The sequence below is a fragment of the Passer montanus genome, unplaced genomic scaffold, assembly GCF_014805655.1.
Source record: "Passer montanus isolate IOZ18808 unplaced genomic scaffold, ASM1480565v1 scaffold11, whole genome shotgun sequence".
In the NCBI taxonomy this organism is placed as follows: Eukaryota; Metazoa; Chordata; class Aves; order Passeriformes; family Passeridae; genus Passer; species Passer montanus.
In genome coordinates, this window is record NW_024357613.1 from 22676390 (window position 1) to 22700992 (window position 24603).

At 38.1% G+C, this 24603-nt stretch overlaps 1 protein-coding gene across 1 annotated transcript in view; it reads left to right on the forward strand.

The window, feature by feature from the left end:
• The window catches only part of COL21A1 (collagen type XXI alpha 1 chain), an 89196-nt gene extending 76828 nt beyond the window's left edge, over window positions 1–12368 (forward strand). The window contains exons 22-30 of the mRNA XM_039728071.1: window positions 248–319; window positions 3918–3953; window positions 4609–4653; window positions 6721–6753; window positions 9531–9677; window positions 9761–9815; window positions 10107–10307; window positions 11307–11384; window positions 12111–12368. Coding sequence (XP_039584005.1) covers window positions 248–319; window positions 3918–3953; window positions 4609–4653; window positions 6721–6753; window positions 9531–9677; window positions 9761–9815; window positions 10107–10307; window positions 11307–11384; window positions 12111–12298 — 855 coding nt within the window. The 3' untranslated portion in view covers window positions 12299–12368. The remainder of the gene's footprint in view (window positions 1–247; window positions 320–3917; window positions 3954–4608; window positions 4654–6720; window positions 6754–9530; window positions 9678–9760; window positions 9816–10106; window positions 10308–11306; window positions 11385–12110) is intronic.
• Window positions 12369–24603: the final 12235 nt, after the last annotated feature.

Sequence of the window (24603 nt, forward strand, 5' to 3'; positions counted from 1 at the left end):
TTGTTACTTGAGGCACTATTTTTAATGTAATTTTGAAACATCAACTGTATTAAAAGGCAAAAATAAATATTGAATGTGACTTCTCTATATTCACCATCCCTTCAAAAATCCTTCAGACATTTCAATCATCTTCAGTTGTAAAATTCCAAAATATCATAGCCAAAGTGTATCATGTGGCCTTGAGAAACATCCAGTGTGTGTTTTTACACACAGCATATCACTGACACAAAGCTATTGTATTACTCAGGGTGATCTAGGAGTACCAGGGGCTCCAGGTGAACCAGGCTACCCAGGCATTCCTGGTACCCAGGGATTAAAGGTAGGTATTTTTTTTTCCACTTCTACATTAAATGCACCTTTTTTGGAAGTGTTTTTCTTGTAAGTGATCATTATTTTACAAAATCCTTTCTCTAAATATATCATTATTATTAGATAACAGTTGGACACATTTAAAACACTAATATGTCCATCCTGAAAATTGTTTTCTGATAAAGCCCTTAATGTGAAGGAATTTGTGGTGAGTTGACCTTGGATGAATGCCAGGTGCCCACCAAGCTTCTCCATCACTCCCCTCTTAAGCAGGGCAGGGAAAAAAATCAAGAAAATAAGATGGGAGAAAGTTCATGGGATAAGATAAAGGCAGTTTAGTAAAGCAAAAGGAAAGGCCATGTGTGGAAGCAAAGTAAACCGAAATATTTATTCTCTGCTTCCTGTCAGCATGTGTTGTCCCGCCCATTCCCAGGAAGCAGCACTTAGTACATATAGAGGTTTGGAAGACAAATGTCACAATAATGAAACTTCCTCTCCTTCCCCTTTCCTTTAGCTTTTATTGCTGAGCAGACTTCATATGGTATGGAATATCCCTTTCAGTTTAGGTCATCTTCCTGGCTCTGTCATTGAACAGTTGTGTCTAAAAGATCATCTAGTTCCAGCCCCCATGTCGTGGGCAGGGACACTTCCTTCCACTAGACGAGGTGGCTCAGAGCCCCATCCAACCTGGCCTTGAACACTTACAGGGAGGAGGTATCCACACCTCTGAGCAACCTGTCTCAGTGCCTCACCACCTTCAAAATAAGAAACTTCTTCCTAATAAAGCTAGTTTCAGTTTGAAGCCATTCCCTCTTGTGAAAAGTACAGCCCCTTGTGAAAAGTACCTCTCCAGCTCTCTTCTAAGCCCCTTTTGGGTGCTGGAAGGCTGCTCTAAGGTCTCTCCAGAGCCTTCTCTTCTCTGTGCTGAACAACCCCAACTCTCTCTGTCTGTCTTCATGAGAGAGATGGTCCAGCTGTCTAATCATCTTCATGGCCCTCTGCTGGACTTGATCCAACAGATCCATGGCCTTCTTGTGTTGGGGGCGCTGGAGCTGGACACAGGTGGAGTCTCAGGAGAGTGGAGTGGAGGGGAGAATCACATCCCTACCTTCAAAATAAGAAACTTCTTCCTAATAAAGCTAGTTTCAGTTTGAAGCCATTCCCTCTTGTCCTGTCATTACAGCCCCTTGTGAAAAGTACCTCTCCAGCTCTCTTCTAAGCCCCTTTTGGGTGCTGGAAGGCTGCTCTAAGGTCTCTCCAGAGCCTTCTCTTCTCTGTGCTGAACAACCCCAACTCTCTCTGTCTGTCTTCATGAGAGAGATGGTCCAGCTGTCTAATCATCTTCATGGCCCTCTGCTGGACTTGATCCAACAGATCCATGGCCTTCTTGTGTTGGGGGCGCTGGAGCTGGACACAGGTGGTCTCAGGAGAGTGGAGTGGAGGGGAGAATCACATCCCTTGCCCTCCTGGCCACACTGCTTTTGATGCAGCCCAGGATGCAGCTGGCTTTCTGGGCTGGAAGTGCACATTGCCAAGTCATGTTAAGTTTCTCATCTATCAACATAAACAAGTCCTTCTCTGCAGGGCTGCTCTCAATCCCTTCTCCACCTAGCCTAAATTTGTGTCTCCACTTGAGGTCTTGCCTGGCCATAGCTTACAGGAAAAGGTGAGAGAGCCTTTGGATTTGGAGAGAGAGCCTTGATATTGCAGGGAGCTCTGCTCAGCAATATCCAAAGCACTGGTGTGTTATCAACACCTTTCTGGCCACCACTGCAAAGCACAGCACTATGAGAGCTGCTATGGACAAAATGAACTTCTCAGCCAGACCCAGTAGGGCATTAGAGAAATATAATTGAATCAGGCATCTCACTTTCATAAGAAGAGAAAGTTTGAAGGATAAAGAGACAGTATGATAGAATGGTGGTGTTGTAATTAAAGTTTTATGAAAATCCCATGCAGAAGTATTCCAACAGATTTCATCTTCTGCTGCAGAAGGCACACGTTTCTTGTATGTCCAGTGTCATACATGCCAGCCTCCTATGTACGTCATACATATACTAGAGTACTTCACATGTCAGTACACACATATATGAACATGCCTTACATTGACAAGAACATGGAGTCAGTGTCATAATAATAGTTGAATTATTTTCACTATCACTGTATATTCAATTAAATATCTAGGGGTTATGTTAGGCACATGTACTAAGACAATAATATTTTATGAAAGATGATTTTGTTAAAATTTATGAAACTTCTCTAAATTTTAAAATGAAGAAGAAGCCTTTGAAAAGGTCATTTATTTTATATGAAAATGCAAGATAGCTGGAATTGCAAGTCCAATGACAAACTGGAATTATTCAGGAAGAAAAGCACAGTTTGGGCATCTGACAGTAAAAGTGAAGCCTTTCAGCTATAGATGATTTTAAAACTTGAAATAACTGAATATTTTACATTCAAGTACAATACAACAAAATACTACAGTTGGCATAAATTTCTTCTTATGTTCTAGGATTTTCAGTCAGGTAAATATCTGCTATGGCAAAAATCTCCTTTTCACTACTGTTTACATTTAACTAAACATTTATTTTATTCCCCCCTTCCCACCCCCTCAACCCTAAAAAAAACCCAAACAAACACACAGAGTTTTGGCTCTTACAAGAAAGCTGACAAAACAGACCCAAAAATCTCCATTCTAATTAGTTTCTTTATTAAATGCTGTTTTGCATCCCCCCTGTAGCTCTGTCTCTTGTTTCATCAGCTGCTATGTTCATGGTTCAGCATTTTGCTTTATGTCTGTTTAAACACGAGATGTCAGATTTAGAATAAGAGCCACCTCCATAACTTCAAGTTTCCTTTTCAGTTAATGAAAAGAGATGGCCACATTTTTGAGTACATATTTCATGCCTCTGTTGTTAATTGGAATGAATAATTTTCATGCATTGCCTGTTTCTCTCCAGGGTCAATTAGAGGTGTTCAGACAAGTTGATAAAACTACATACCTGACTTCTAAGCACCATTTACCACCTGATTGTCAATCCCCCCCCCGATTATTATTTACTTTAAACATTTTGAGGCCGAACAAGTGGGTGGAAATGGAGCTTAGTCCTTAAATATTTTGATTTAATTTAAATATAGAAGTGTTTGTGGTGAAAAAATACTTTTTTCTTGTTTGTTTTGCATAACTTATGCATGTGGTGGTGCATTCAGCTAAAATTTAACCCATAAGAAATATTGCCTCCCTTCCTGCCTGCATCTTCTCCACTCCCATACACTGAGTAGGTAAAGTCCTGCTGGACTTGCCACCTCATTATGTTGTATTTTTTAATTTCTTACTTGGTATGTGAGCATCCACTTTCTTTTTAATTTTTTTACTCGTTATATGAGTGTCCACTCTCTTTTTGTTAGTTGTGTTAATGACAAAGTCCTTTCTTGGAATAGCTTTCAGGTCTTTTTTGTGTACATGAAGACAAAATGATTTGTTTTCTTTCAGTATAAGAAAAAGATAGCTGTTTCTCTTGTAATTACTGTGTTAATTGAAAGCAGAGACTACATGTTTTAGAGGTGACTCATGTTTAAATGGAAACCTTTCTTCTAATATTTTACAGGGGGAGAAAGGAAGCCAAGGTGACACTGGTATCCAGGTAGATCAACTTTGTTTCTAAAGAAATCATCTGACATTGCTGTTTATACGAGTCTTGGATATTAATTCAGATGGGGTTTTCTTAAGATTAAATTCCACAGAATGTTAACTTGAATAGCAGCAGTAACTCTCCTTCAGGGACATCTGCATTTCTGGGGGCCTGAGCACCCTGTTGGCATTTGGTGCAGAGCTGTGTGCTCCTAGCAGTGGTGCAGGCACAGGGTGCAGGTTGTGCTGCTGCCCCAGGGGTCTGGGGCACCACCCAGGACTGTCACAGGATGTGCCCTGTCCCTGCCTGCAGGGCACTGCAGGATCACAGAAACACAGCAAAGTAACTCCACCTGCCTCTGCCTACCTACTTTACTATTACCATATGGGATTCTCCCCCTTGCTATTTAAAATTATGGAAATACCTACAAGAAAAAGAAGCCTATTCTGTCATTACCTGGATCCTGGCTTGGTTCCTCTGTGTTCAGGGTAGAAATTTTATTCTTCACAGTTTGTGCACTGATCTCTTTGAAGAGTAACTTTTCAGATTGATTTGTCCTGGTTTAGAATGAGTTTTTAATATTTAGCTCCTTGTGTTATTTTTTTGATAGTTTAATTACATGTACCAGATAAGTCTATATTTTATAAAATGTTCTTCTTTTCTAAAGGGACTGAAAGGAGAAAAAGGAAGACAAGGAAATCCAGGCTTACAGGTACTCTTAAAATAGTGATCCTACTTCAAGACAGCTATAGTGATCCTAGTTTGAGGCCATGATTCATATTTGTTTCTTACCACTTCTTCCTTCAACACATACAGGTCTTTGCATCAGGTGAAATACATTTATGTACAACATGATAACATAGTTATATAAATTGCCTCTTAAACACTCTTAGTATTTTTAAAATAACAACTATAACACAGAGAAGACAGAGCAACACTTCTCTCAGCTGTGCATGCTCGAAGGATGAGAGGAGATGCACATGAATTGGAACACAGGAACTTGATATACAGGAAAAACATTTTGTTTTGAGGGTGGACAAACACTAGAGCAGGTTGCTCATAGATTTGTGGCAAAACCTGTCTGGACAGCATGTTGAGTTGATCAAGCTGCATCTGTTCTGCAAAGGAAGTTGAATCCAAGGAGGTCACTTCCAACCTACATATTTCTGTGTTCTGTGATAGTATATCTTGAGAAACAGACCATAAGTGCATTTCTTTTCTTATTGTAACAAAGCCTTAATTACATTTTTATAAAATATTTATAAGTAATATAAAATGCAGATAACATCAAATAGTGGCTTTTATGTAAAGGTTATAAGAGTGATAGTTGAGATGTTTAGATTTTGCATGCACCATGCTACACTTTCATACAGTTCATTACCTCCTAGACTATACTGGGAGTCATTATTGACATCTTCTGTGCTCATAAATTACAGATGTCTCCTGTTTCAGCTGTAAACCAGTGAGATCCATTTGTTTCTCTTTAACTCTAGGCCAGTGTATTCTGATTGTGTCATAGTTGGCGATCTTGTTATTCCGCAGAAAATAGCTGTTAGTATTTATAAATACTTGCTAACTGCATAATCTATGTCATGTCTAAACAGAGAAGTATTTTTTAGAGGTACATATCTGAAACTAGACTTGGAAGGAAGCCATGGTTGCTTTTTTCAGAATGACGCCATTGACACAGCTGCCCGTCTAGCCAGATGGACCCGATTCCCAGGGATTCTGGGCAGGAGATCTGGACTGCATGTTGGTTAACACTCTCAGAGATACACAGGTTGAAAACAGTTCATTATTAAACCTGACCACATTTTTCAATAAGGAAATATTTTTTTAGTTTAAACTAAAAGACGAATCATTGACTTAACCAAATATAATGGCTTAGATTGACATTTTACAATTTAAACTTTCTGGTTAATTTTTTTTTTTTGCAAATAATGGACAATTTTTTTCATATCTTTATTATTTTAGTCATAAGGGAAAATAAAGTGATAGTGAAAGAAAACTTTTTTTTTTTCCCCAGACAGAATGATGCAACTGAATTGCTGTTGCTTGCTTTCTTTTTTTTTTTTTTTTGGAGAAAGCTGAAATAATAATACAGACTAAGTCTGAAATTGTTTCCAGTGCTTATCTGGTTTGGTCAGGAACCAAAAAAATCAGTCCTTTAGTAGACAACACAAGACCTTTCCAAGAATTCTCAGGACTCCATGGCACATACATATTTCCTTGTCCATAAGAATGAATCAGAAAAGTGAACTGCCATATTGCCATGGGACGTAATGGTCACTAATGCCATTGAATCATTTTGGCAGAAATGACACCAAAATAATTTGCTAGCATGCAAAATCTGCCTTACCATGGAGTCTCTATTTCTAAGGCACTGAAATTAATTTCTGCCTAGTAAGATGGTATTAAACAGTTTGAATCAGGAGTTTACTTCCACTAGGACACATGCTATTTCTTTTGTAAAGGGAATAAGATTTTGTCTCTGAAATCTATATTATGTTTCTATGTTTATAATATGTGTGATATAGTCCCAACTTATCCTCTAGGTACATGATATTAAAGGTAATACTGAACTGTTCATTCACTCTGATATAAATTTTTCATAATTATATGCAGTTTTGTTTTTTGCACTATAGCAATCAGAGAATCTTTACAAATTACCATTTGTGATTGATTGTTGAAAACAAAGGATAAAAAATATTAATTTTTGATTCCAAGTAATTTGGCTCAACCTGCATTTTGAATTTCTTTTTCATTTTATTTTTTAAAGGGAGTAGAAGGATTTAGGGGAGAACGAGGAGAGGTATGTATCTTTGCAATGATAAATATAGTATTACAAAGTTATTCCATTTGTTTCTGAAATTAGGTGATCTGTAAAATGTGTGTTTAGTCTTACTTCAGTACTCACATGTCTGGGAGAAATTGAAAAATATCGAAGAAGTATTAGTTACAAAGAGAATGAGGTATACATTTCATTAAAAATTATTAAAGCCAAACATATACTTTAAGAGAATTGAAAAGCCAAGAAACCAACCAACAAAAAAAGAAAGGATTGGTTGAATAGAGGAAATAACTAAAGAAAATAACTATAGAAAAAGAATAATTGTGTTGCATATTGTTTAAAAATTGGTATGTAAAATAATTAATTTCTGGGCTATTATTTATTTATTTATTTCTGTATTTTGTAAAATCAGAGTATACACTTTCCCCTTAATCAAATTCTTCTTCAAATTTATTTACATCTCATTTGTTCAACCTTTTTCCTTTAAGCATTGTTGCACATCAATAGCTGGATACATTAGTTGGAAGTTCCATTCTGATAATGAAATTTTTTTATCCATTTTAACATATAAGTTGTTTCATATGCTTCTGTGATTCTGGGAAATTCTTCAGTTGTGGTTTGGCTTATAGGCGTTTTACTAAATTATTGCCAAAACTGGTAAAAGATTCCTTGTATACTATTGAATTAATCTCCTTAAGTATTGTAAAACATGGCAATAAAATATTTATACGGGAAATTAATTTAAATAATTTCTTACTATGTATTAAGCTATAACAATGTCACTGTGTTTACTTATCAAATCTAAAAAATTAGTTTATTTTCCGTTTCTATAAAATATGTTTTTTGTTAGACTCTGATTTCTAGTAAGTTTCTTCAGCCTGTAAGTCTCAGCACTCACTGAGCTGTTTTCCTTTCTTCGCTTTTCTTTGCCAATAGCAAGGGTCAGCAAACAAGGCCTCACATGGATGTGGCTGAGCATTAAAACACCAAGATTTACTGTGGAAAATGTTCCCCCTACAGTTTCAGTTGTTTCTTGGCAAGTTCTTCAGGCAGTTCTGCTGATGCTTCCAACATTTTCTCCTGGTGTTTTTATGCTGGCTTCTTGCCTCTAATGTTGTTCTACAGTAGATGCTATTTCCTCAGTATTCTCTGGTTCTTAATGCCTTCTAGCCCTTCTAACATTTAGTTCAGATAGCTCAGCTTGCAAGTCTTTTATGTAAATATAGTCCACAGAGGTAAAAGGAATTAAAACTAAAAAAAGAACCAAAAGAAAACCTCTCCTATGTATAAGCCCAGCATGACTTCAGATCTCAACACATATAGTTTCTAGTATAGCCACAGGCAGCTACATAAGCACTATGTGCTTATCTCTGATCCTCGCTGACTGTTTAAATGAAAAAAAACACCTTAGCAATTATGTACTAGAAATGAGCAAGTACAAAACTACATGAGGTAGCTAAGAGGATCCTTTCTCTGTGACCACAACATTCAAGATGTCAATATCAAGAAAATTAATTGCAACTATAAGTTTGGAAGAAGTTGTATCTGAATTAATGCTTGACTTTTGAAGGTATGGCCTGCTGTTCAGGACATGCCTCTGAACTGGCTACCCTTCCAGCAGTAATCTTAGGCACTTGACTGATAGCTGTAACATTTTGTCTCATTTCTGTTTCTTTAAGAACCTGTCTGATTTTACAGCCTAGCTCATAAAACTGGTTAATCTGACATTGAATTTAAAGCTTGTTATCCTGTAGTTCCCAATTCATGTAGAGAATTCTAGGCATTGTTACTAATATAGACCAAGCCAGGAAGCTTTGAATTTTTCTGATGTGAAGAAACTTGATAAGTAATAGAGGAGATGTTACAAAGTAATATAAATACCATAATTTAAAATGCAGTGGAATCCTATTGAGACCATATGCATGAGTATTTTTTAAACTTCTATTATTTGCTTCAATGGGTTTGTCATATATAATAGTTGCGTTCTCACAGTTCCATCTAAAATAGTTGGAAAGTTTTTCAGCAACTGATAATGTTATGCAGAAGCTGTGCAAACAAGGGAGGAAAAAGCTCATAAGGGAGCAAGCGTAGTACACTGACTTTAATCTTGGGCACATACTGATGTTTTGTTGGCTCCAGAGCAGGGAAAGAGTTCCACATGAACTATTCCAGTAGGTAATTCCATACATGGAACCATTGCTTTGGTGAAGGTATATCAAAATATTTTTCAGCATTTTTTTACCTTTTCCAATGAAGCAAACAGGCTACAGTTACTATCAATCAGATGGAAAAAAAAAACCAACAAAAAAAATCCCTAATTGAAATAAAATAATTTTTTCCTTTGTCTTATACACTGCAGATATAAGGTAAAAGGCGTAATTATTATTGTAAGTTTCCAAGAACTTCAGTGGTGCCAGAATTTCACATCCAATTTTTCTGGCCTTCTAAGGCCAGAAAAACATTCTATAAAAATTTTTCTGATTCTGAGGAAAAAGTGAATAAAACCCTTCCTTCCATGTGTTAATAATGAATAGTAACATGGGTCCTGAAAGTTAAGAAAAGCTCATTTATTTCTAGTTCTCTTTGGTAATTTAATCTGAAACAGGTACTAAGGAAACGGAAAACTTCAATACATTTTAGTAGAATAGATATCAATATCAAGTTAATTTTCATTGGCATCACATTAATTTGATGAAGAACTTCAATAAAGATTTCTTAGAATATGTTTGTTTGGTACTACCTACCTTCCAAATGATCTGTGAACATAAAATTGGCTTTTCATTGATTTTTCAATCCAGAAGGGTGCAAAAGGAGATCCAGGCATTCGAGGCATCAGTGGACAAAAAGGAGAATCTGGTGTCCAGGGTTTGATTGGACCTCCTGGCCTCAGAGGTCAGCCAGGAGATAGAGGACCCCCAGGACCACCTGGATCAGATGGAAAACCTGTATGTATGGGATTTCAAACTTTTCATTTGGGCTACCTTAAAAACCAGAAAAAATTGCATGCTCTGTTCTCTATTCAATTCAGGCACGAGAATTTTCAGAAGAGTTTATTCGACAGGTGTGTTCAGATGTACTGAGAAGTAAGTTGGAAAGCTTCTTTGCTGTTGTTTCCTTGTTTGAAGTGCTAAAGAAGTTTCCTGATAATTATAGAAACGCTTTTTTGAAAGCACGTTCCATACTGCAAATTTATTCATTGCTTTCCTACACGTGTGGAGGTATATTTCCACATCACAGGCTCCATACTTTACCGTCTTGTTTCCTAAAATAAGTATATTTTCTTAAGAGAGGGAACTGATTTTGTATTAGTGGTTGGGGGGCAATACTTCTATTGTTGCAGCACTTTAAGCAATTTTTTGTTTGAATTCTCCCAGCCCAGTTGCCTGCCATTCTCCAGAGTGGAAGACTACAAAACTGTAACCATTGTCAGTCCCAAAGTGCTGCCCCAGGACTTCCAGGACCACCAGGTCCAAGAGGCCCTGAAGGCCCAAGAGGGTTTCCTGGTTTACCAGGGAATGATGGCATTCCAGGGCTGATGGGCATGCCAGGTCGCCCTGGGGCTCGTGGGACAAGAGGTACAGTGTGCGTGTGGCACGGTGCTAAAGGCCTTTATGCCTTGGGTTTCTGCTTCTGGTTTTGGATGGGATTAATGCAGGGTGGAGTAAGAGAATAGCTGGGCTTGCTTGGCTGAATGGAATTGTGACCATGGAGCAGGGTGGATGTTTCACGTGGGAACACATGACAGGAGAGTGAATACAAGAACACAGGCGGATAGTTATTGTTCAGTTCTACTACAGTCTACTATAAACTCTGTTCTGATCTTTTTAGAGAGTTCTTAGTCTCATGTAAATGTTTCTACCTGCATTTAGATTTTTTTTTAGCTCAAATATGTGTAGACATAAATTTCAAAGCATTTCCATGTCTTCTGATTTCTTTCCTTCCAAACTTGTTTGTTTCTGCTTTTTTAGGGAACAGTATTTGTTCACTGGGTTGCTAGCTGTGCTGATTTTTGACATCCAACAACTTTTATACTTCCTTTGATTTCCTGACTTTTTGTCCTTTTGTTCTCTTTATCTCTGAAGAATTGTTGCTCCTTTATAAACATTCTGAATTATTTTTAGGCAGGCTAAGGTTTATGCTTTCAGGTAACTTAGCTGTCCAAGCATTCCAATTGATTTCTGTGGTGTATTTGCAGACATTATGTTAAGTATGCATATATAGTCTGGAACTAGAGAAAGGGACTGGGTGGAGTCCATAATTTGGTAACTGGTAGCATCAAAATAATCAGGAAAGCTGTATGAAATAACAGCCAGCTAGTAATATGCCAATGGTAAGCAGACAAATGGTTGATAAATATTTACTTTCTTTGTGACTTGCTACCTATGACCTAGCACACCAAATTAATGATGTATGTAATGATGATTTGCCTGTAGTACTTTTATTTAATCTCCAACAGAAGAATTTGCTTTTGAAAGATTGCATATTTAATTCAATAAATATTATCAAATGCTGATTTCTGACTTCATTGGATGAAAATTATGTGCAAAGATATGAATGTGTTTGCTAATTCACAGGCCTGCCAGGGAAGAATGGTGCAAAAGGCAACCAAGGAGTTGGTGTTCCTGGGATCCAGGGCCCCCCAGGACCTCCAGGTGAGGGATGGTTCAGGTGTGCATATTCAGTGCATGCTAATAATTTTTTTAAGTGTGGTTTAGAAAAAATATTGATGTAATTTGGAAAAACTTACATACTTTGTACACTTCTTACTACCAAATATATTTTAGGGTAATGCTTGTCGCTTGCATACCTTATAAATTGCCATATAATACATTATTTAATATAAGACAGGTCCTGTAAGAGATTGCTATCTGAGACTGCTGTTTCTTGATAGGTGGATCCTGAAGTCAGCTATATCTGAAAACTGAGCCCTGATATGATCATGTGACTTTTAAGCATTACTTAATGAGGGAAAATATTTTTCATAACATTAGTGTATGCATACAAAATGTAAAGTTGGGCATTTAGAAGATCTATTAGGGCCCCATCCAAAGCCAGAGAAACAAATAGGTGCTTGCCATGGTGGTTCCAGATTATATGATAAAGTAGAATAGTGTACTAAAGCAGATTTTCATACTCTCTTTTAAAAGCTATCTTTATTTAAAGTGTTTCCCACATGATTTAAAAAAAATCTTTATAAGATATTATGTTGTTTCTATAAATATATAAGCAGTTTGTGACAAGAAATGTTTTTTGCAGGAAATGAAGTTTTCTTTTTCTGCATACTTCACCAAAGAGCCAGGGGTGTTGTGGGTTCATACTTTTTCTTTTTCATTTTAATAGTAATGCATTTATTTATTTATTGCCTGTGTGTTATTAAGGTCCTGAAGGTCCACCAGGCATGAGTAAGGAAGGACGTCCTGGAGAGCGTGGGCAGCCTGGGAAAGATGGAGATCGTGGCACTCCAGGAATGCCAGGACCAGTTGGACCCCCTGGAATTTGTGACCCATCACTGTGTTTTAGTGTAATTGTGGGAAGAGATCCATTTAGAAAAGGACCAAATTATTAATTTGTGATATGATAATTTAGAGGAATAGCTATGGTGCTTATCTTTCATGGTCTTTCAAATCTCAGGAAGGTGACCAGCAATCATCCCACACGAAGGAACAAAAGTACCTCTGACATTAAAAGCATTATAAATAATGATCTCAAAGGTTATACATTCCTTTAGACAAGAAACACCAAAACTCCAGAACTTTTTTTTATACCTTGCACTGGTGAATCTCAAGTGTTTTTAAAGAGATTATCAGTTTTAATAGAAATAAAATTACCTATAATATTTGGTTTTTAGTATTTAAGCATCTTATCATTCTCCTTTTACCTCCTTTTACCAAAGAAAGTTCTTTGCAAAGTTGCTGGAAACACCACTGGGAGCAGAATTAGGTCTTAAATGGTATTGATCAGGTATAAATAACTGTGAAATTTTTCACATGCAGCCAACTTACACAGTATTTGATTTTGAAAGAATATGGCTGGCTTTGACTTCATGTGTGTGCAAATTTCATTGCCTTAGTTACATTTCATATGTCATTGCTCCAGACGTGAGTGAAAGCATGTTATCAGATTTTTATTAATTAAGACAGATACTTGGACTCACCACAGGAGAAATGCCACCTGTTTTCCCATGCAGCTCTGCTTAAAACCGAGGTGAAATGCAAGGGTAGAACTACAGGTTCAAGAGCCAAGATTTTATTGAAGATGGTACTGTCAACTTCTAAATGTCAGAAGTTTCCATATGGGTGATTCAACCCATATGAAAATAGCATTAAAAATAAAAAAGAGCAAAAACCTGACATAACTGGCTTTAGCTATGATTTGACAAAATTAATGATTTAAAAATGTTTGCACAATCCCAATGTAACAGTTTTGTGTAATGAAGTATCAAGTTATGTACTCTTTGCTGCTTCTGCTCAAGGACTGCGTTGCCAAATTGAAGAAGCAGGTTTACAAGGAAAAAGGTCCAACTGGTGGCTGACCAGCTGCAATGTTTGTTATGCTGTTTTCCTTTTCATTTTAAGCCAGCTGTGTGTAATTTTCATTGTATGCTTTGCTAATGAAGTTTATTGCTTGCTTTTACATAAAGAGCAAAGGCACAGTTCCTGTGAGAATTGAAAATCCATTTCTTAAATTAAGGCAGAGTCCTGTATTAAGTTAACCCATGCTTCACAAGTCACTTTTTCTAATGTATTATTTTTCTGTTGTCCTGCTATCAGAGACTGTTAATATGCTTGACATTCAAGGTAAAATAAAAGACACACTTTCCAATAAGATGTATGGTTGAGTGAATTATGAGTCTGAGAAGAGGCAAAACCAAGACCAACCAAACAAGCACAAGTCAGAAAGACCTCTGACTACAGTGAATACAAACAGAAGACCAGAGTTCCCTACTTGTAGAAAAATCCTCTTGATTTTCAGCTAGTCTGATTGGCAGCTTTGTTTATTATTTCATTTGATCAAATTAACACATATATCAAGCTTAAATTTTAGAAGTAGTGGTGGTTTTGTCACCCCATTAGTCCTACTGGGGGATTGTTTCTGAGTGAGTGACGGGATCTATGAGTAATTTCCAGTTTGCATCTATTAATTGGCCCTTTCTTGTAGTTTTTATGTGTCTGATCAATTTCTATTTGAGCTCAGCTTTGGTTTTGTCTGCATTTCTGTGCACTGTAGCAGTTCCCTTACAGTTCTTGACAGGTGTTTGTCTGCTTTTCCAGCTCTGGAATGCTTCTCTTTTCAACAGACTCAGAAGCTCACAGTTAAGCCAAGGTGGTCTCTTGCTCTGCCTACTTCTCTATCTTTAAAGGAGATGAACTGTTTTTGTGCTTCCAGGAAGAGAATTTTAGAAAACTTCCTGGCATGTGCTAGCTCCTCTAACCCTCATGGCAGCATCCCATGAAATCCTTCCCAATTTAGGTCCGAGTGAGCTAAAATTTTCTCTTCTAAAATTTAAAACATTTTTTCTAATACTAACCTTCAGTGTACTCCAGTTCCTCCTGTTTGTTCCCCAGGCTGTGTGCACTGATATGTATACACGTGGGGTGGTTTGTCTTCTGGCTGTCATCTTGTCTGGCTGCTAAGGAACATTTGCCTTAATTTTTTTTTTCCATGCAAATAAAAGAGATAGTTACTTATCCTCTGCTCCTTCTGGTATCTAAAGTAGCTCAGTCTGGCCTAGCAGGAGTATTTCTTTACAGTGCTGGTCAAAGAGTACAATCTAAGCTAGCTACAGCTATAAAACAAAATCTCACATTTTACCCATTTCATGTTGTTTAATAATATAGTAAGAAAGACTGAGTTAGTAAACGAAATAATTAGGAGGCTTCACTGAATGTAAAACCAAATTCAAAGCCTTGATCTGCAAAAGGGGGAGATTTGATGCTGAATCTATTTGATTGCCTACATTCCTGAGCTGTTTGAGCTTTAGTGCTGCTGGATCTTTTGTATTTTGCTCTGAATTTGAGTCTGTAAAACTGTGGCATTTCTACAAAAAGGGATTTGGTTTTGACAAGCTGGAATTTTCCAGAAGACATGCTAGCCATCCAGTCTGTGCAGGTGCCTTTTAGCAAATGCTTAAATACACAAAGTCACTTTGGAAATGTAATTCTGCATTATTAAATGCCTAGGAGCTCTATAGGAAGTAACTTGCATCCCAGTGAAATGCATATGTTATAGCCTAGGAACCTGTGATTTCAATTATAGCTCCTTAAAAGATTTTATCAAGCCAGAATTTAACAGACTTCATAATCATTTAATTTCCTGACTTCATTGGATATAATGGGATCCTACAGCAGTGTAGGTGTGTCCAAGATTGCATCTTGATTGGAACTTTTAACTGAGCATATTAATATATTTCCAGATCTTCATTTGATTCTACAGTAAGAGGTTAAACAAATGGTATAAACTTGAGTATTATCAGATTAATGATCCACAGGAGAGAGATTTTTATTTACTATTGATGCAAACTATATGAGATTCTTGCAGATGTTAATCTTCAGTCAGAAGCTGTGAATTAAAAAGATCACAGTGCAACATGTCACCATCTCTGATATTCTCTGGAAATAATTACTGGAAATTCTGTTAACTGTCATTTACTTACTTTCCTGATGATAGTCTTTAAAACTGGATCTTGGGCTAATTTTTAAGCACAGGGCAAGATTAAAAAAAAGTCTGGATGGTTTTTATTGGTAGCATTTTGCTTCTAACGTGGAGTTAAGAAATATCCTCTCTGGTTGTCTAGTGCCTGTTGGTGTCAGTAGAGGAACTATGATTCACTACACTAAATTTTTAATATGGCTTCCACTCATACTATCTCTGTGTGCATAAAATATATTTAATATTTACCACTTTACTATGCTCATTGATTGCTATTTTCTCTCAGTTTCTTAGGCATGTACTTGGACATAAAGATGCAGAGTGGAAAAGTATTACTGTGGGAACTGGATTTCTTAATGAAAGCCTAATGCTGTATGGATGGAGATCAGCAATTTTCACCTCTGAGAATCATGATCTTAGAGAAGTTTGGAGTAAATACATGTGGAGTGATGTGTCTATATAAAAATATATATGATTTAGTAAAAGACCAGATGTCACAGATGGTTTCCACATGTGCAGATTTATTTGGTAAATATATACATGTATATATTGTGTATATATGTGTATATATATCTCTGTGTGTGTGTGTGTATGTATCATTCTCAGTTCTTCATTTGTTTAACTGAAAGATATCTTAGTCCTACAAATAAAACCAAAAAAGTAAAAGCATAAATGTGGCTTGGGTTGGAAGGGACCTTAAAGATAAGCTATTTCCAACCTCCAGCCATGGGCAGAAACATTTCCTTCCACTAGACCTTCCAGCCTGTCAGGGATGGGGCACCTGCAACTTCTCTGGGCAACCTGTTCCAGTGCTTCACCACCCTGACAGTATTTCTTCTCAGCAATCACAATTCTTTTACTATTTCTTCATAAGAGTGATGCTCCATCCCTCTAATCATCTTGGTGTCCCTCCTCTGGACTCACTCCAACAGGTCTTTGTCCTTCCTGTGCTGGGGACCCTGCAGGTGGGCTCTCACCAGAGTGCCCAGAGGGGCAGAATCCCCTCCCTCACCCTGCTGAGCACTCTGCTTTTGGTGCAGCCCAGGACACGTTTGGCTTTCTGGGCTGCAAGTGGGCATTGCCAGGCCAGCCTCTCATCTGCCAGCGCCCCAGGTCCTTCCCATCAGGGCTGCTCTGGATCTGCTCATCCCCCAGCCTGGATTGATACCAGGGGTTGCCCTGAGCCAGGTGCAGCACCTTGCACTAGGTCTCATTAAATCTCACAAGATTGTCATGGGCCCAGTTCTCGAGCTTGTCCATGGCCCTGTGGATGGCATCCTGTCTTTCTGGACTGTGCAATCTCGTCTGGAAATCTAGTATTGTAAGAACTGAACAATCTCTGTCCTGCTGCTGCTTCAGAGCCAAGGTCATCTCATTGTCATTGTCAGCTTCAGGAGTAGTCAGCACGTGTCAAGGTTGGTAGGTCCCATTAAATCTCACAAGATTGTCATGGGCCCAGTTCTCGAGCTTGTCCATGGCCCTGTGGATGGCATCCTGTCTTTCTGGACTGTGCAATCTCGTCTGGAAATCTAGTATTGTAAGAACTGAACAATCTCTGTCCTGCTGCTGCTTCAGAGCCAAGGTCATCTCATTGTCATTGTCAGCTTCAGGAGTAGTCAGCACGTGTCAAGGTTGGTTGGCATTTCAGAGGAGGAGATGAGAATTGCTAGCTGTGCATCTTTCAGAACTAGAGAATCTCATTTCTGTGAAAACTCAAGGTGCATTAAAATGAAATTTCAGCACATCTGACTGTCCTGGCAATGAACACTGTCACTATGGCTCACATGGATTGAATCAAACCTCTGTGAAAAGATACTGTAAGTTTTTCCTGTAGGGGGAACACATAGGTGATAAATCAAAATACTTGATAGTCCATAGTCAGCAGAGACCATAAACACTTCTAAGAGATATTGTCTTCTGGGGTGCTATTGAAATGTTTAAAACTTGAATTAATATAAAAACAAATTGTAGGTTATTTTCTTCTTTGATAAGCAAGATTTTCTCATAGAGGACATAATCTATGCATCTTGGAGAATTTAAGTCCATTTTTACAATGGGGAAATCATTACTATATGGTTCCTGATTTTTTCTTTGCAAGCATCTTCCCTCTCCCAGTATTTGCATAGAAGAGCTTTTTTGTATCAAAACATATTCTGGTGACATTCCAGTACACTGTGTTATTCTGTGTTATGGTTTTCTTTCTTGGCACAAAATGCAAGCACTAGATGTTTTTTCAGAAATCATATCTAGCCACTCAGCTATCTCTCTCTCCTGCAGGTATATTGGCAAGTTGAAGCTCCTTGGTTATCTGCGATGGGCTTAAAAAACTAAAGTGCTCTGTATTGATTTTCTGACACTTTCCCCCAATTTTATGCTTGTAAAAGTATGTAGTATGCACTTAAGGAAAAGGTAGGAGAGAATTAATCAGAAGATTTAGCAATTTGACATTTATAACATCATATGTCCATAATGCTTCAAAAATATCTTTCTCATGTTGGAAGCTTGTGACTCCAAAGAGTTGTTTTCTGATTTTCCTTTTTTAAAAAATGAAAAAAAAAAATCATGGTATCTCTGGGAAACATTGAAATCACATATTGAATATAATGAAAAAAACCCCCAATAATGCAGAGAAACTGTGTTTAAAATAGTAACTTTGAACTGTTGGAAAATATAATGCTACCTGAGAGATGGAGAAAAAAACCAAAACTCTCTTCTAAATGGGACATGGTTCATGAAGGTATGTAAGATGGGGAATGTGGGAATGAAAGGCTACCTTTAATGTAGCCAAGATGTATCCTGAAGAAAAGAAGTGGCTTAAGCAGTATAGGAGTCTGGGTAGCAAATGGAGGGGAAGGAAAAGGTCATCCACTTTATTCCTTCACTCTAATATAATATGTATTGAATGAATTGTGCTTCTCCTTGTCCTCAAAATAAATTATGGGAAAGTACACTGTGGGTATAGCACCCCTCTTGATATGAAGGAACAGACCTCCCAAAAGTGAAAGCTCATGATGAATGTGTCAGTGATGAGCACCAGCAATCTCTGACAGCTGGGACCAAAGGTCTGGATGAGAACTCAGGATCATAATAACTGTCTTGCCCTGATACTATCTAGCTCCTCCTCTGGAAATTGGCAAGCAAATGCTAGCACTTAACAGTATTTGTGTTATGAAAGTTTAAAGATTTTTTTTATGTACACATTAGTCCTTTTACAATGCTTGTTAGGAAAAAAAACCCTAAACCTAGAACTGAGGAAAAAGAATGTGGCTTTGTGTGTTGTGGTCACATAAATCTCGTACTGAATACCCAAAGCCATCTGTGCTCAGCAACTGGGTTACCTTGCCTTTCTGAGGAAGGGGCTGCACTGGCATTCATAAAATCCCCCATACTTCATTTTTTTGTCTGGCACCACGGTGTCTGTTGCACTCAGGAATCCAGCAGCCAGCAGCTTTCTCCAGGACAGCTCATTATTACTCAGGCTAACAGAAACAGTGTTCACTGTAACCAGATCACTGCTAAATTACGAATCAAATTATTGCGTTGTGTTTGTTGGAGGTGCCTTCCAACAGGTGTACATACCACTGAGCTCATGCAAAAGCAACTACTGGAGGTACCCACAAAATACAACTGGCAAAAGCAAACAGTAACAAAAGTTACTATCAATGTTCCTTTAACATGTAGATGTAGTAGATAATAAATAGGAAAACTTACTTTTTTGGTAGATAAACTCAGGTCTGTCATGAGAAAGCAACTTTTATATAGCTCAAAATAGAAGTAGATTAATATCATTTTACCTCACAATGACATCACTACTTAAAGGATGTCTTTGTATTGCATTCATACTGGCAAAAGCTTGAGAAACCTTGGAGTAATGTTTTGATGATAACTCATCAGTGAATCTTCTTTTTTTTCCTGTATTTGCAATGAACTTTTTTCTCCTTTAATCTCACTTTCATTTTCTTTTTGACTACATTTGACTGCATTTCTTTTTGACTACATTTCTGCTTTTGTTAAGTGCCAGGCACAGTCTGTGTCTTTATCCACATCTTCCTTCTACTTCAGTCTCTTCTGCTGTGCTTGCAATGCTCCTGTAAACAGGAGGTGCAAAAGCCAGGTATTTCCCTAGATCCTGAGGAATAAAGTGAGTTAGTGGCAGACGTGCAGCCTATTGAGAGCTGTGTGCATATTCCTTTGCACAGATTGTTCTCTCTGGTTGCAAAATTGTGTGAGAGAAAAGACTGCCTGGAGGAGGGGGCAGCTGCTGAACAGGTCTGGGAGCAGGACACGGAACCAATGCTGTAAGGAGTCTTTGTGTGGTGGGAGGGAGCTCTGAGATATTGACAGGGGAAACCTTCTGCCTCGTGTGTCTGTTACCAGAGCTGGAAGGACGTGATAGTGCAAATAGTGTATCTTAGGACTAAACTTCTTGCCTGCTTGAACTTGGTTTCCTGTGTTGTCCAATCAGCAAATACAGCTCAAACCCTTTACCATGTGTCCCTTTCTTTACTGCTTAAAAATTGGGGCTGAATGTTTGTTTTATTAAACAAGTTAGAGTTGGATAGAGATATAATTAGGTGCAATTGAATGGTTGCAATCTTATTTTCAAATATAAGTTATATTATGCAGTATAATATAGTCTAATATTGATGCCTAAAGTTTTAGCTTTCATATTTTCCAGATTCTGTACTTCATTAATATATAACTCGGAACTTCATATAAAGTGTTCACAAGTTCTCTTCAGTTTAGTTAGAGAAAGCAATCCTTTTCCAGCCCAAGAACTAAGGACAATGTTGCAGCTTCAGGCCCCAAAAGTATAAACAACAGCAAATTGAGGAGAGCAATCTGGGAGGATGGGACTTTATAACCTGAAGCTGTAATTGGACAATTAAGCCCAATATGTAAATTAACCAAAAGTTATAAATGTGTGAAAACGTGTGACCCGTTGTCTCGCTTGGGTGTAGTATCAGCCAGGCTGATATTCCTAATTTTAGGAATTATTTCATCTTTAACCAACTTTTGCTTCCTATCATATTTGTGTATGAATTTTTAAAGAAAATTAACCCTGCATGCTAGAAATAAGCATCAGTTAGGTTAGAAACACGAGGTTGGATATCGTCTTCATGGAAGCACTGATTTGGGTGTTTTTTGAACATTTTTGTTGATAAATTGCTGACATCTGACTAGGACAAGTTACTTGAAACAAAAGGAGGAAATCTGCTTTACTACAACATTTCTAAAACAAAGAAAAAATCCCAATGCAGCTATTAGTAGTATATTTTAATGCCATCTTGTTTTCACTTTGCCTCGGGCTTAATATTGCAGTCATAGCAAAAAAAATACCCAAATACAGAATGGATAAACCAGAGTGTCATTGGTGATTTATATATGTGAAGGAGATGCAAAGTTCTTTGATACCATTCCTAGATAAATCTGGGAACAGATTTCTAGAGGGAAATGTTCTATGCAAGTTCTTTCCCCTTCTCCTAGCAGTGTTCACAGCCTGACTGGGGGAAAGTCTCTTCATGGTCTAAACCATGGTATTATGTCTAAAAATATGATCAGACAATATATAGTTATAATTCAAGTGGCTCTGGTGCCATGAGAAGCTCTTGTGATATGCTATTTAATGAAGTGCTTATGCTGGCTGTCTCACCTTTACTGTGCTCCGTGCAGTTCTGCTTCAACTCTGTACGTTCACCTTCTGTGCATATTCAGTGAATTATGTACATTGCCATCACATTCACTTCTCAAGTTGTTTAAAATAATTGAAGTTCAGTCCTGCACACAAGTCAAAGGAAGTGTCTTGTGTTTATTCTTAGTGTCTAAGTATGCATTTCATTCAGAAGAGAAAATAGATACAGCTCATTAATGTAAGGTACAAATAGCAGCTCAGCAATGTTCACTCAGTTCTAAAAAGTGCTAATATGCATGATCAAGTTCTCTCTGCAACATCTTTGTCATTTGAAAGCTCATTTAACACAAGATGACACCCAAATCCATACATGTGAAGACATGTTGGCTGAAAGACAGTACCAGCTTAGCATTCCATGTTGCTGAAAACTCAGTGTTTTCTGTCATAATCAAAAATAGCGCAGAATTTTAAAAGGAAAAGATGCTAAAAACTATTCAGAAAAAGCAGAGTCTCTACTGTTTGCAGAGTTGCAGCTAAAGGACCACTACAGATGTAATTACTCTGTTCTTCATTAGAATAAATGTCTGTGCAGTTAAGAAAGAGTAAATTGCAGGTCAAGGGATACTTGCCTTTCTAGAGAAAGCTATCATGCTGCTTTTCTAACTGATTTTTCTTCAAATTAGGGGAGGATATAAATCAATAGCCGGATATTTCCTAATTCTTTGAAATGAGAGTTAATATTTTTATAGTATGAGTAAGTGCAGCAGCCTCAGTTCATCACTAATTAGTCAGATGCCCTCAGAAAAAAAGGGTTGACCTTAATTTGAAAGAGATATTTCTTCCAGTCTGAAGACAAGGCTTGAAATTTCCCTCATCGTGATGCTGAGCACTGAGGAAAACAGTGAAAATTCTCTGGATTCACTCACCACGCCACTCTAAGAGCATGCATCATTGCTCAGGGAGCTGACATGAAGGGCTGGAAGGAGATTGAGTCAGATCCAGTACAGCCAGTGATCTCTAGGGCTGGCCTTAGAGCCCTGGGTGAGGAACCTGGATTTCCTAAACTAATAAAGAGCTGCTGAGAGTGAGCTGAGAGGGAAAGACTTAGGGAAGGATCAGCCTTGGATTCGGCACTGAAGTAACCTCCCTCAGTGCTAGGGAGGGTAGCAAAGCTTCCAACCCACTATCCACATCTGAATTAAGGCTTGTGAAATTTTCTCCTGATACACACCAAAATGTGTAATTTCCTTTTCCTGTAAAGTGGGCTATGTTTGAAAATACTCATCCAAAATACAGTGAGAACATTTGATTCCTGCTCAAAACTGCAGGGTCGGGTTTGGCTGAAAGGAGCAGGAGGGGCAGAACTGTAGGGCAGCTGTGGGGCATCTGCCCAGAAGTTGTGTGGGAAAGTGGAAATGCTACTACTGCCCCCAGAGAAGTTCACACATGTGTGAATGCCCATTGCCTACAGAAACCGGCTTTGAACTGAACTGACTGCACTACTTGCAAATGAACTGTTGTAAAAGTCAGACCACGGTGTTGTGCTCCCATCCTGGGAGAAAAGTTTATAGAGCAGCATGAGTTAAAGAAAAGCACTCCTGGGTAATCTTTACATTGGTGTTTTGGCTGGGAGCTTAAGTGTCTCAAGCCAAGAGGGCTGAAACTCTTCTCTGATTCTTGGATGTTTCCCTTGGTGCCTGGGTGTGACTCTTGCAGACGGGCTGTGGCACTTTGAAGGAGGTTTAAGTGGCAGAGCTGGCTCTAGTGGAGAACCTGGAACAAGGGTCATGGCAGGATTTCTTCAGGGAACAATCCAGACCAGGCATTGTCCATGAGAAATAAGCCACGTGCCAAGTTTCTCCAGTTTTCTGGTGTCAGAGGGCTCCTGGCACATCCTCTGCTGCATGCTGGGGCCCACTGAGTTCTTTGGGCTGAAATGGCTGCCTTCATATCCCTTCTCACACAACCAGAATTTGAACTGACAGCACATGCAGTGGAGGGTGGGAGTTTCTGCCCCTCTCCTAGGGTAGAGAGGGAAGATCTGAGAGCATGGTACCCCCAGGGGCACCTGAAATAGTTGGAGGTAGCTGGGCCAGATCCTGTGGCAGGGCCAGAAAAGTTGTTCTGTGACAAAATCTTCTTGGTTTCACATGGACAGTGGAGATAGTGCTTGAATTTGAGCACCAGACCAGCTTTGCATCTGTTTTTTAGAAGCAGTTTCACTGCTGTCTAAATACTTGGGGGACTTCAAAGGAGAAGATGTGGAGCACTGAGGCTGAGCTGCTCTCTGCATCCAGCAGTGGCACACTAAGGGGGATTTTAGGATCACAGCTTTTGACTGAAACATTCAATTAGTTGGTTTTTGGGTTGGGCCAGTTCCAGTCTTGGTCCTGGGCCCAAATGAGTACCCAAAATTACTACACACATAAAAGACAGAAAACTGCATACCAAGGTTTATAATTGCCCTCCTATAAAATTCTTCATACAATTCCATCTTGAAGGAATATTAAATTGTTACTTTTCCTTTGTTTCACAACTTTGTATATTTTTTCATTCCTGGAAAATAAAACATAGCTTTTGAAGTAAAAAGATACAGAAGAAGGGGAACAAGGAGGTAGGGGGAAGAAGCCCACAAGGCAAATAAACCATTGCAATCAAACAAATAAAATGTGTATGTGTATACAAATAGGAGATATTAAAAAAGACAGTCAGAAGGCTCAAAGCCTCATTCTCTGCTTGAGCCCAAACTTTTGTTAAAGAACATAGCACAAAAAACTAGCTGAGAAATTCCATACATATTTACTTATTATTTAATTGTGAGACAGAATCTACATGAAATGGAAACCAATCAGGTTTAGTAGTTGGAGGGGGTTGCTATTTTCTTCATCTTCTTTTTCTGGTGTCCCTTTTTCTTTTGCCAAAGCAAGAAATGTAGGACAATGAAACACATTTTTGTGGCCAAAAAAAGCAAAGAATGGTTTACTTTTCAATTTCTTACTCAAATATTTATTTCCTCATTCATCTTACAACTTTTCTCCAACCTGGATATGGATTCCTCACTGGACCATTTTTTTCTAAAATCTGTGAATTAAACTGCTCAGTTTTTTCATACTCTAAAGGATTTTGTAGATCACTACTACATTATTCCTCAAATATCTCTTTCTCCTACTTTCTCCTACAAATATCTCTTTTACTCCTACTTTTGTATAGGAGTCTTTCCATGCCATCCTTACAGTCTCCTTTTCTGAGCTTTTCCTAGTTGTATGATATCCTGAAAAGCATGATGTCATAGCATGATGCAGTGAGGTTTTTTTGTTTTCTGTTCTGTTTCTACTAGTTTGTGATGTGTTGTCCTCCTTTATTGTAGTAATTCCAAATAATACTTTCAGCTATGGTTGAGCTTTAAAATAATGTTTTCACAAATATACTTGAAGCAACTCTGAGGGCTTTGAAATGTAGCAAGAAATTCACACACACCTTTCTGTATCTGATTTGGAGCTCTTTTCCCCCTACATGCACAGTCTTTCACTTACTGGATAATGGTTTTCCTCTTCAGTCTATTTAATTGCTTGGTAACACTTTCTAGTGAA